The 13,695-nt window shown below is 38.0% G+C and overlaps 1 protein-coding gene across 6 annotated transcripts in view; it reads right to left on the bottom strand.

Annotated features, from left to right (window-relative positions):
* RPGRIP1 (RPGR interacting protein 1) overlaps positions 1-13,695 on the bottom strand; it is an 89,120-nt gene that overhangs the window by 25,897 nt on the left and 49,528 nt on the right. For 5 of the 6 annotated variants that reach the window (XM_019430580.2, XM_019430583.2, XM_019430585.2 and 2 more), the window contains 2 exons: positions 12,935-13,073; positions 33-130 (listed from right to left, as the gene is read on the bottom strand). In XM_019430580.2, the coding sequence (XP_019286125.2) occupies positions 33-130; positions 12,935-13,073 (237 nt within the window). The remainder of the gene's footprint in view (positions 1-32; positions 131-12,934; positions 13,074-13,695) is intronic. The other variant, XM_019430581.2, reaches the window with a different exon arrangement.

Below are 13,695 nucleotides of genomic sequence, written 5' to 3'. Positions count from 1 at the left end.
TCACACGAGGATGATTACCCCAGCATACTTACCGCCTTAGGACATTTCTGAGATACTGGTGTCACTATGTCATCACTATCTGTAGTCTGTGCTTCACTGACTTCAGAAACTTGTTCACAGGATTCTTTATCTGTTATAGAAAAGGCTAGAATTACAGAACTATTTCCAAGCACCCTATCTAAACCCAGTACCTTCATCTTCAATCCCTTATCTGGCCACTAGTTCTGAGTACCTAGATTTTGGCTTCATTTACTGAGAATCAAACCCTCCTTTTCTTTTTTTTTTTTTTATTATAGGAAATTTATTGTCAAATTGGTTTCCATACAACACCCAGTGCTCATCCCAAAAGATGCCCTCTTCAATGCCCATCACCCACCCTCCCCTCCCTCCCACCCCCCATCAACCCTCAGTTTCTTCTCAGTTTTTAAGAGTCTCTTATGCTTTGGCTCTCTCCCACTCTAACCTCTTTTTTTTTTTTTTTCCCTTCCCCTCCCCCATGGGTTTCTGTTAAGTTTCTCAGGATCCACATAAGAGTGAAAACATACGGTATCTGTCTTTCTCTGTATGGCTTATTTCACTTAGCATCACACTCTCCAGTTCCATCCACGTTGCTACAAAAGGCCATATTTGATTCTTTCTCATTGCCACATAGTACTCCATTGTGTCTATAAACCACAATTTCTTTATCCATTCATCAGTTGATGGACATTTAGGCTTTTTCCACAATTTGGCTATTGTTGAGAGTGCTGCTATAAACATTGGGGTATAAGTGCCCCTGTGCATCAGTACTCCTGTATCCCTTGGGTAAATTCCTAGCAGTGCTACTGCTGGGTCATAGGGTAGGTCTATTTTTAATTTTTTGAGGAACCTCCACACTGTTTTCCAGAGTGGCTACACCAGTTTGCATTCCCACCAACAGTGCAAGGGCAAACCCTCCTTTTCAAAGATTCACTTATTCAGAAGTTTGCCAAATAAGGAGTTCACTTCTAGAAAAAAAAAAAGAAAAGAAAAAAGAAAAAAAGGGAAAGAAGGGAGAATGGAAGGAAGGAAACTAGAAAGAAAGCTGGTCCTTTTGTAGGGGCTGGAGAAAATGACCAAGCCAAGAAAAAGCAATGCAATTGGGGTGGCAGATTGTATTTCCCAAAAATAGCCTCAGACAATATCTCTCATTCCACATGCTCTCTTGTAATGTGACCTGTCATACATAATATTTTTTACTGAACATTTGAAATTCCCTTTTGTAAGATGCCTTTCATATCTTTGCTAATTTTTCTATTGGGCTGTCTTTTTCTTTCTTTTTTTAATGTTTATTTATTTTTGAGAAGAAGAGAGAGAGTGCAAGGGGGAGGGGGAGGGGCAGAGGGAGAGGAGGACTGAAGTAGGCTCTGTACTGATAGCAGAGAGCCTGATGTGGGGCTCAAACCCACAAACTGTGAGATCATGACATCAGCTGAAGTCGGATGTTTAATCGACTGAGCCACCCAGGTGCCCCTGTTTATTTGAGAGAGAGAGAGAGAGAGAGAGAGAGAGCACAAGTTGGGGAGAGGGCCAGAGGGAGAGGGTCAGAGGAGGGGGAGAGGGGGGGAGCAGAGAGAGAGAGAGAGAGAGAATATCTTAAGCAGGCTCCACACTCAGAGCAGAGCTCAATGCAGGATTCGATCTCAAGAACCGTGAGATCACAACCTGAGCCAAAATCAGAGTCTGACACTAAACTGATTGAGCCACTCAGGCACCCCAAGAAAATTCTACTAATGTTGATGAGGTTTTGAAATGATGGGGTTCAGAGCTGACGGCCAAGAAAGAATTCTTGAAGACGTCTTTGGTGCAGAAAGGTGATTTTTATTAAAGCACAGGGACAGGACCAGTGGGCAGAAAAAGCTGCGAGCTGTCTTTTTCTAATTGATTTGTAGGGGTTCTGCTTATTTTTTTAATTTGAGCCTTTTGATGGTCGCATGTTTTACAAATATCATTTCCATTCTTGCCCATTTAATCTTTTGCTACACAGAAATTCTTACTTTTAAAGTAGTCAACTTTATCAATATTTTCTTCATGACTACTACATTTTGTTTTTTATTTAAGACATCTTTCCTTATTCTGAATGATGAATAATGCTGCTCTGAGTATTTGTGTACAAGTCTTTGGATGGTCAAATGTTTCCAATTCTCTTGGACAGACCCTTAAGAAGAGAATTGCTGGATTGTAAACTGTATGTTTTATTTTTTAGGAAATAGCCAAATATTTTTCATAGTAGCTGTACTGTTTTCTATTCCCAACAGTAATGCATAAGGTTCCAATTTTTCCACATCTTCACTAACACTTGCTACAGTCAACCTCTAGAATGGAGTGTACTGGTATCTCATTGTGATATTATTTTGCTTTTTCCTAATGACTAATGCTGTTGAGCATCTTTTGTATGCTTAACTGCCATTCATATATGTTCTTTAGTGAATGTCTAGTCAAATTTATTGACCATTTTAAATTGAGTTGTCTTACTGAGTTGTAAGGATTCCTTACAGATTATGGATGCAAGTCCTTTATCAGAAATGTGATTTGCAACTAAAATTTAAATTTAAAAAAGGAAAAAAAATGTGATTTGCAAATATTTTCTCCTAATCTATAGCTGACCTTTTCATTTTCTTAACACTGTCCTTTGAAGACCATGCATTTTTTATTTTGCCTAAGTCCAATTTATCATTTTTTAAATTTTATGGACCATGCTTCTGATGTCATAGCTAAAGAATCTTTGTCTAATAAGGTCAAATAATTTATCCTATGTTTTCTTTTAGAAATGCTATAGTTTTGGTTCTAATATTTAGATTTATAACGTATTTTGGTTAATTTTTATGGGTGGTGTGAGGTAGTTGTTTAAGGTTTTTTCCCCCTCCTCCATGTGGATATCTAATTGTCCTAGCACCATTTGATGGAAAGATTAGATATCCCCATTGAATTGTCTTGGGACTTTTGTGGAAAAATCAATTCACCATAAAATGAAAGTTTATTTCTGGATTCACAATTCTGTCCCACTGATCTGTAAGTCTATCTTTATGCTAATACCACACTGTCTGAAATACTCTACCTTTATCTTAAGGAAGTTTTGAAATCAGGTAGTACAAAAATTTCAACTTTGTTCTTTCAAAATTGTTTTGGTTTTTCTAAATTCTTTGCATTCATGTATAAATTTTGGGGAGAGCTGCCATCTTAACAATTATGAGTGGTCCAATCCATAAACACGATACATTTCTTCATTTATTTTAAATTTATTTCCTCTCAGGAACTTTTGTAGTTTTCAGTATACAGGTCTTGCATTTCTTTTTTAAAATCTATTCCTAAATATTTTATTCTTTTGGATGATACTGTGAATGGAATTGTTTGCTTGATTTTATTTTAGAGTGTTCATGGATACTATATGGCAATACAATTGATTTTGGTATACTGATTTATAACCTATAATGTTGTTCACTTGCTTTTAGTTTTTAAAAATTTTTTGTAGATTTTTTATGATTTTCTAAAAAGGAGGTCAAAGATGTCAATTGCCAATAAAGGTAGTACTACTTCTCTATTTCCAATTGTTATGACTTCAATTTCTTTTTCTTGCATTATTGCAATGATTAAAATCTCCACTATAATGTTCAAACAGAGTGATAAAAGCAGAAATCCTTTCTTTTTTCTCAATCTTCAGGGAAAAACATTCAGTCTTTTACCACAAAATAAGATGTTAGTTACAGGTTTTATTATCCCTTGTTACTTTGAAATAATTTCCTTCTACCTAGTTTGGTGAGAGTTCTTATTGAGAATAGGAGTTGGATTTTGTAAAATGCTTTTTTCCCCCCTATCTATTGAGATGATCATAAAGCTTTTATTCCACTAATACAGTGTACTAAATAAATCAATTTTCTGCTATTAAACTAAACTTGCATTCTAGAAATAAATCTCAGTTGAACATGGTGAGCACAACCCTTTTAATATTTTTATATTTTGCTGGATTGGTTTGCTAATATTGCATTTAGGATATTGCATCTGTGTTCATGTTGAATATTGGTCTATAGTTGCCTTTCTTTTAATGTCTTTGGCTTGCTTTGGTATCTGGATAATGCTACTTTATAATCAAATCAGTTAGAAAGTTTCTCTGGATCTACTATTTTCAGAAAGAGATTCTGAAGGATCAGCATTTTTTCTTCCTTAAATATTAGTAGAATTCATCAGTGAGGCTATCTAGAACTGGACTTCTTCTTTTAAAAAGTACTTTTTAATGTTTATTTATTTACTTTGAGAGAAAGAGAGTACATGCAAGCAGGGGAAGGGCAGAGAGAGCGGGAGAGAGAGAATTCCAAGTAGGGTCTGTACTGACAGCAGGGCTTGATCCCACGAATTGTGAGATCATGACTTGAGTCAAAATCAAGAGTCAGACACTTAACCGACTGAGCCACCGAGGTGCCCCAGAACTGGATTGTTTATTTGGTAAGATTTTCAATTACTAATTTCCGTCTGTACTTTTTATAGGTCAATTCTGATCTTCTATTTCTTCTTGAGTCAGTTCTGCTAATTTGTATCTTTCTAAGAATTTGTCTTTTCCATCTAAGTTGTATAAAGTTGTTCATAATATTCTTTTATGATCCTTTTAATTATAGAGTTTGTAGTGATCTTACATTCATTCCTGATTTTGCTAACTCGTGTCTTTGCTTTTTTTTCCCCCTTAATCAGCAGGCCAGTTATTAATTAATTGTCTTTCAACTCAATATAACTGCCTGCTCTGCAATGATGGAGTTGCACCCTGTAAGTATTTCTTCTTTGCCAGATGGCACCATGTTAAGTTTAAGTGAGCACGGAGGATCACTGAAGGAGGAAAAGGTTTCTCTCCCTGGTTTTAGGCAGACTCCTGCAGAAGATAAGGACTCTGCAGACAAGGCTCATGCAACTTAATGCCTGGCTCCAGCAGCTCACATCATTTCCTGTAGAACACATTTCTAGTAGCACATGGCTTCTGCAACACCCAATTCTAGTAGTTTCCAGTGGCCTGTAGTATATGGCACCTCCCTGTGGGCAGTTTTCTTGGTACCCCACCCCACCCCCAAGTAGGTGAAATGCCACTGGCTTGGCAGCTCTCTGTGAATGGTTTACCTGCAATGTTCCAGAGGCCAAATTCACAGATTCTCTGAGGTTTGATGTGCAGCCACAGCCAAATTCTGTTCTATTCAATAAAACATGACTTCACTCCCTCCAGTGAGGTCTGGATTTCAGCCTGAAAGGGTTGTCTATCAGACCTATTTCTTCTTTGGGTACTTTATTTCAGTTCTAGGGATTAGTGGATATTCTTTCAATCTGAAATACCTGTATTATTTAGAGTTCTGTTTACTTCTTACTAGTCAATCCTCACCACCACCCCTAGTTCAATCTCCTGTTATAGTTAATAACTCTTTATATTAAACTTCTGTTCAAATTACTAAGTAGTTTCTGTTGGATCTTTACTATAGTCAGTCTAGATAAAGGCTTATCAAGTTTGCTGATCTATTCAAAGTTGGCTTCATTGATTTTCTCTATTCTTTTTCTGTTTCTATTTCATTGATTTCTACTCTGATCTTCATTATTATTTTCTTTGGGTTTAATATTATTTTCTTTTTCTAGCTTCCTTTTTCTTTTCTTTTCTAGCTTCTTAAAGTAAAAGCTTAGGGTATTGACTTCAGATCTTTTTTTCCCTAATCATAAGCATTTAAAGCTAAAATTTCCTTGTAAGAACTGCTCTAGCTGCATCCCATCAATTGTGATATGTTGTATTTTCATTTTCATTCAGTTCAATAAATTTCCTAATTTTCCTTAGCAGCTCTTCTTTGATGCAAGGGTTACTTAGAAGTATGTTGGTTAATTACCAAATATTTGCTATTGCTTGCATTAATTTTCTATGGCTGCTGTCACAAAACACCAAAAACTTAGTGGCTTAAAAGCAACTTTTGGCCTGGAGCTGGTGAAAACATCCATATTGTCCCAGAGATATGAGACACTGATCCCATTTTCTATAATCCTAAAATGCTTGCAGGACCATTTCTACACATGGCACAGTCCTGTGGACAATGGGAAATCCATACTGGCAAAGGAGTTGATGCTGGAATGGACACAGGTCAACCTCACAAAGATTCAATTCTGCCTTCTATCTCAACTACAAAGAACTCAAACACAATAGGTTGTACACTTTTTGGAACTGGTCTCCAAGGACTAGCCTGGATTGCAAGAGGTCATTCCAGGACTGTAGCCCAAGAGCAGAAAATCCTGTTAATCATCAATGACTTCAGCGACTGAGAGTCTCCTCAGGGGCACTTATCCATGACATAGGGCAACTGGAAGAAGTGGAAGCCAGTGCCCATCTTCTTGGGTAGTTTGCTGAAGAGAACAATGTTACCCAAGGCCACTTTACTCATCACCACATGACCCGGCACCTTGAGAGAGTGCAGACTCTTGGCTGATCAATCCCTCTTCATAGAAATGGAGGGATTCTTATACCTGGACAAGAAGGCATATTTACTGAAATACTTTGAGAATAAAAATCAAGTGCTGTGAGCTTGTGACTTGATGAGGAGCCATGCCACCTTGTTCCATATGAGCTTGTCTCCTGCCATGTGCTGGATCATCTGCACTTGTCTGAAACTGTAGATGGAGAAGGGGGAGGATCCTGTTCTGACTTGTCAAACCACCACATTTCTGTTTCTGTGTTTCCTTTGCAGCCAGTTCATACAGGTACCTGACAGTTGTCCCAGTCAGTACCTCCAAGCTCCAATAAAAGGTCTGTGTCTTCTAGCTGCTGAGGGCATGTGGACACAAACATCTTTGATGGGAAAGACCTTTGGAGACTTGCATCAAAAAAATCTAACCTCGGGGCGCCTGGGTGGCTCAGTCAGTTGAGCGTCCGACTTCGGCTCAGGTCATGATCTCGCGGTCCGTGAGTTCGAGCCCTGTGTCAGGCTCTGTGCTGACAGCTCAGAGCCTGGAGCCTGCTTCAGATTCTGTGTCTCCCTCTCTCTCTGACCCTCCCCTGTTCATGCTCTGTCTCTCTCTGTCTCAAAAATAAATAAACATTAAAAAATTTTTTTAAAAAATCTAACCTCTATCCTTTCCTGGAAAAGTATCTTCCAGGAGGGCAAAGACTGTAAGGGCTGCTACTCCTTCATTCAACTCAGTGTCCAAAAGTTTCTTGTCACCATGTTCTATGTACAGGAGAGCAAGGAGGAAGAAGACAGGGAAAGCCTCAGGTGGGACATTAGGAATGTGCAGAAGTTGGGGTGTGTGGGTGGCTCGGTCAGTTCAGCGTCTGACTCTTGATTATGGCTCAGGTCATGATCTCACAGTTTGTGAGTTCAAGCCCCACATCAGGCTCCACGCTGACAGTGTAGAGCCTGCTTGGGATTCTCCCCCACCCCCTCTTTCTGCCCTCCCCCACTTACTCTCTCAAAATAAATAAGTAAACTTTAAAAATTAAAAAAAAATGTAATGTGCAGAAGCTGTTCTTCAATAAAGACTAAAGAATGCCAACCTGACCCAAGTTGGGTAACTTTTTAGTCAGCCATTCAAACAAAAGAGAGGCATGGGACTGAAGACAGCTTTTGACTCCCGAATGTCAATGAAAGTCAAATGGAACTTACTGAAATGCAAAGCACAGTCAGATGAGAATAAACCCTTCTGCTCAAGGAAGGAGATGGTTTTGTACTGTCTTTTTGAATCTCAGGAAGAACAGCTTGTAAAGGATGCAACTGCCCACATCAAGGAAATGTCACTGCATTTGAAAAATAAAATGGACATCATGCTCACATTCCACCTTAAGCATTGCCAAAACTTGTAGAAAATTTTGCTGTAGAAGGTATTCCTGGAGAATGACACTGCATCAGAATCAGATGCTCAGGTTCAGAGGTCCCAGAATCATCGACAATTGCCTCCTTTCTGGATGGACTTTTGTTTCATGTATGGCTCAAGTGAGAATCTGATATTTCTGGACATCAGTCAGATCTTCCTTAGTACCTCATCAACAAGGATTCTCTGTGAAAAACGTATGCTACCTGTAATCTCCAGAAAGTGGTCCTCAAAAATATTTCTCTAGCTGCTGCTTATTGGAACTTCTGTCTTGCCTTTGCTGGCCATGAGATCCAATGCACCTGGTCACTCACAGAAATGACCAAAATGATATGCTTTCCTATTGTGTGTGGTCTTGAGACACCTAAAATGTAATCCATACTATATCAGGTTGGTTTCTTACTATTCCACCATTCATCAATGAGCTGGTTTCTCCTTCTTGAAATCAACCAGTCTACGGCATGCTTGAACCTCACAACAAATGAACTCTTGGATAAGCGTGTCAATTTGCTGTACACAATTTAGAGATACCTAAAGTGTTTCCTGCAGAGGTTGTCACAGGAGAACGTCACCTCACAGTAACCTGTGGCAAGAAGCTCTTTTGTGCTCTGAGCATCAACCAGAGGCTGACACACCTATGCTGGGACACCTATGGGATGAAACTTCTATGTGAGGGCTTGAGTTACCCCAACATAAACTACATACTCTGGTGCTATGGTGCTGCAACATATCCAGTGATGGCTGCAATCGCCTATCAAAGTTTCTCCAACAAAAATCAAGCTAACATACTTGCATCTGGGGCTGACTCACATAGTAACTACTACAGTTCTTTGTAAGGCTTTGAAGAAACCACCATGTAGCCTGAGATTTCTGTGGTTGTGGGGATGTGCCATCACTTCTTTCAGTTGTGAGACCTCTTGTCTACCCTCAAAAGCAACAGAACCTGATCATGCTGGACCTGGGCCAGAGTTCCCTGGGAGTATAGTGGAGTATAGATGCTGTGCGAAGCCTTGAAACTTCAAAATTGCCCCCTCTGGACACTCAGGTTGAAGACTGATGAATCCGATGCTCAAATCCAGAAGCTCCTGAAGGTCATTAAAGAAACCAATCCACAACTCACTATTGAAGGTGACAACTGAGAGGCCAGAAGAAATAGTCCTTCTTCTCATGATTTCATTTTCTGAATGCAGATGTGAATTTCACATATCACTTTAAACATTGCCTCTGTCTCCCTTCTTTATCTTCTCCTACGTTTGATTAAACATAGCTTAGATCCTCTCTTTTTATCCTTTAGGTCTCTTTTCTCTTTTCTGTAGAGTCATTCATTCTGTAATAAAGTGATTGATCTTTAAGGTGATGGTGAACTTTCTACGAGCTTTTTCAAGTGATATTAGTTGTTGCGCCAAATGTTATTTTAGCTTTGGTTTTGCCTCTGGCTTACATAAAACATGTACAAGTCATTTAAACTTGGTCTGGATGAAATGTCCATCTCTCCAGTATCATGAAAAAAAGTAAAAAAAAAAAAAAAAAAAGAAAAGAAAAGAAAGAAATAAAACTGGAAATCTATTCTCTCTTAGTGCTGGAGGTCAGAAGTTCAAAATCAAGGTATTGGGAAGTCTATGCTCACTCCAAAGGTTCTAGAGGACATTTTTCCTTTTCTTCCCTTGCCTTTTCTAGCTTCTGGTGGCTCCAGGCATTCTTTGGCTTGTGGCCACATCATTTCAATCTCTGCCTCTGTGGTTACACTGCCTTCTTTTCTGCATGTGTCTCTGTGTGTGCACTCACATAATCCAAGCTGATCTCTACATCTCAAGATCTTTAATTTAAGTACACCTGCAAAAAATCTTTTTTCAAATCAGGTAACAGTTACAAATTCTGGGGTTCAGGACATGGACATACCTTTTGTGGGGCTACCGTTGAACCTACTACATTATATATTTAAATTTAAATGTATTTTAACCCCCACAAGCTGATATTTTTGCTTTATATAGTAATGTAAACTAATTCATATTCTTTGCTTTTCCTGGTTTGTTACACCTTTGTGCTTCCTTCTGAGATAATTTTCCTTCAGCCTAAAGGACAACCTTAAAATGTAGCTTGAAAGCAAGCCATCCATTTTGGTTTGTCTTTAAATGTCTATTCTGTTTTCATTCTGGAAGAGCATTTTTGTTTTGTGGAGAATTCTTTGTTGGCAGTTATTTCCCTTTGGCATATTGAAGCCACTGGTTTCTGGCTATAGTTGTAGCTATTGACAAGTCAGTTGTCCATATTATCAATGGACCATGGCAATCTTTTTCTTTTAGATGGATGCACTTTTTTTTAAGTTCATTTATTTATTTTGAGAGAGATAGTGAGTGAGTGACTGAGAGTGTGGGGGAGGGGCAGAGAGAGAGAGAGAAGGCGAGAGAGAGAATCCCGAGTAGGCTCCACACTGTCAGCACAGAGCCCGACATGGGGTTCAAACTTATGAACCCATGAGATTATGACAAGAGCTGAAATCAAGAGTCAGATATTAAACTGACTGAGCTACCCAGGTGCCCCAAATGGATACTTTTAACATTTTCTATTTGATTTTATTTTTGCATTTTTACTATGTGGGATATGTTTAGATGTAGATTTTTTTAATTTTAATTTTTAAGTAATCTCTACACCCAATGTGGGGCTCAAACCCACAACCCCAAGATCAAGAGTCACATTTTCTACCAACTGAGCAGCCAGGTGCCCCAGATCTGGATTTTTTTTTTAAACTTATCCTACTTGAGTTTCATTTCATTCAATGCTAATATCTTTCACTAGTTCTAGAAAACTCTAAATCATTATCACTTTAAATATTACTTCTGCCTCCTTCCTCTTCCATATCTAATTGAACATTGCTTAGACCTCCTCATTTTATCCTTTATGTCTGTCTTCTCTTTTGTATTTTCCATCTTGTTGTCTCTCCTTGTTTTATTCTAGTTATCTTTACCAATTCTCACTTCAGTTGTATCTAATGTTTTCTTTTTTTAAAATCTAATCTATTTTCAACCCATCTATTCCTCCATAAATTTCTATATTGAGCAGTTCTATAATTTCTATTGATTCATTTCCAAATATGCAATGTATTTTGTAAACATTTTGTGATTCAGACAACCCCCCCCACAAATCAATACCAAAATTATTAAGTTAAATTTGATGAGGAATAACGTATTTATGTAGTCTCAAAATAACGTCTCACAGATTACTTAATAATTACAAAGGCAAAAATTATTAACTTTATGATTAAAAACCTGGCAGATGCTTTCTTAACCAAGTGATAAAAATTAACACAACATCACAATAATGGGACAGACATCATGTATCCCTTGATGTGATGCAGTGAGAAGGACATAATATCACTTTTGTGGTACTCTTGTAAAAAGTTCATAACCTGAATCTAATTACAAAGACATCAGACAAATCCAAATTGAGGAACACTCTACAGAACTGCTCATTTTTACTCTTCAAAAATGTCAGTATCAGGAAAGGTGAAGACGAGGAACCGTTCCAGATTAAAGGAAACCAAAGAGTAATGACTAAATGCAATGGATGATCCTGGGTTAGATAAAGGTTAAAAGAACTGTGATAATGGACCTTATTGGGACAACTGGAAAATTCTGAAAATGGACTGGACATGAGGTAATATGTGTCCATGTTAAGACTGCATGCTTGATAACTCTACTGTTCATATAACTTCCTTACTGAAATACACAGAAGTAAGGGAGCATGAAATGTACAACTTGTTCTCAAATGCTTCAGAAAAAATGACAAAGCAGTAAGTGGGAAAATGCTAAAAGTTGATGAATTTGTCATGCAGCTCTTATGTAAGTTTGAAATTATTTTATTTTTTAAAAATTTAATGTTTATTTATTTTTGAGAGAGAGAGAGAGAGAGAGAGAGAGAGAGAGAGCGCGCACAAGCGAGGGAGGGGCAGAGAGAGGGAGATACAGAATCCGAAGCAGGCTCCAGGCTCTAAGCTGTCAGCACAGAGCCCAATGCGGGGCTTGAACTCACAAGCTGCGAGATTATGACCTAAGCCAAAGTCGGTTGCCCAACCAACTGAGACACCCAGGAGTCCCGAAATTATTTTAAAACAAAATGTTTTTAAAAACTTACAACCTTAATGTTTTCATAGCTCCAGTTCTTTGTTACAATTTTAAAGTTCAGCTTTTATCTCCACGAAGCCGATAACCACAGCTCTTGCCCAGGCCATGTCTGATAATTCCAGTATCTGGAGTCCTGGTGGTCACTGATCAGCACTGTGTCTCTAGGCCTGCAAGTGCCCAAACCATAGTTCTTCCTCTCAGCCTCACCATTCAGAGGCTCAGAACAGTGCTGCCTTCTGGGTCCTAGACCAAAGTAGGAATTTCTGCCCTGAGCAGACATCTGCCTATGCTGGCAGACAGCAGACTGAGACTGCATCCCATTTCCCTGTCCCAAAAGTCCACCAAAAGCATGGTTCTGTCTGTCCACTGCTTTCTCTAGACTGACAACATCCCAGGGCTACAGGAGTTTCAGCTCATTTCCCTGAGCTTCAATCATCTCCCTCGTCAAGGCTAGGTAATTCTTCCCTCTCTTCTTATTGACTATATAATGCTTTTAAGAAACGTTAAGATCTTGAGAAAATATATTCACTTCAGCATTTTAGCTGTCATCAATGAGAGTTGGTCTGAATTATCTAGTTTGTCAATACTATAACCTGAAATCATGTCTACCTTGCATTGTAACACAAAAAAGCCTTGCCTTAATTTAAAACATTTTGGATCAACATCACAAATGAGCCAACCACACTCCTTCTATTTCTTTGTAACCATAATTCACAAGATATACTTGTTAGGTAACTAAACTGGCAAGCAAACTAGCTTTAAAAATTCCAGCCATCATTGGCCTAACCAGCACACTTGTAACATAAAACTAAGCTTAGAGTGTTCAATACTAATTTTCCATGAAAAGTTTAGCAATGCAAGATGGGGGGGGGGTAGTAAATAACAGGCTTGATAAAATAACCCAATGATTAAATAGGAAATTAGATTTTAAAAAGACAATGCCATTAAAACAAGCAAACAAACAAACAAATGGACAATACCATTTACAGGATTCAGGGCTTCTTTCTGGATTGGTACTGAATGGGATGATGTAATTTTCTCTTCCTTTTGCTGATTTTTCAAACCATCATCTATGGAGCTCTTGAGCCCTGAGAACTTCCATTCAGTGTACTTCACCTGCTTCAGAATAAAGACAATTATGATTACAGTTGGCCCTTGTACAACATGAGGGTTTGGGGCACCAAAAATCTGTGTATAACTTTTGACTGTCCCCCCCAAAATTAACTACTAATAGTCCACTGTCGACCAGAAAACTTGCCAATAACATAAATAGTCGACTAATACATCCTATATATATTATATACTATACTCTCACAATAAAGGAAGCTAGAGAAAAGAAAATGCTATTAAGAAAATCGTAAGAAAGAGAAAATACATTTGCAATACTGTGTTTACTGAAAAAAACAGGGATGTGTTACAGCTCAAGTCCATGTTGTTCAACGGTCAGTTGCGTATATAATAATAATTTCACAAAATTAGTAATTATATGTTAATACAATTACACAACTCATACAACATGATTGTAATATAACAATATATAATATTTAACCATATAATAATATATATTTACAATCTCCTATATATATTTTTAGGTGCTACATAGTAACTTTAATCCTGCTTCCTATGAAGAAAAGACAGTATCAAGCATATAGTAGGTGTTCAATAAATACTTGTTCTTTAGCTTACTTGCACTACAGTTAAGGTGGACTGCTAAAATTCTAAGCATAAATTGCAGAGTCCA

Source organism: Panthera pardus, unplaced genomic scaffold (assembly GCF_024362965.1).
Source record: "Panthera pardus isolate Hobbes unplaced genomic scaffold, ASM2436296v1 HiC_scaffold_24, whole genome shotgun sequence".
NCBI classification, from domain to species: domain Eukaryota; kingdom Metazoa; phylum Chordata; class Mammalia; order Carnivora; family Felidae; genus Panthera; species Panthera pardus.
Note: the sequence above shows the minus strand (reverse complement) of the source record. Positions and strands in the feature narration are given on the sequence as shown.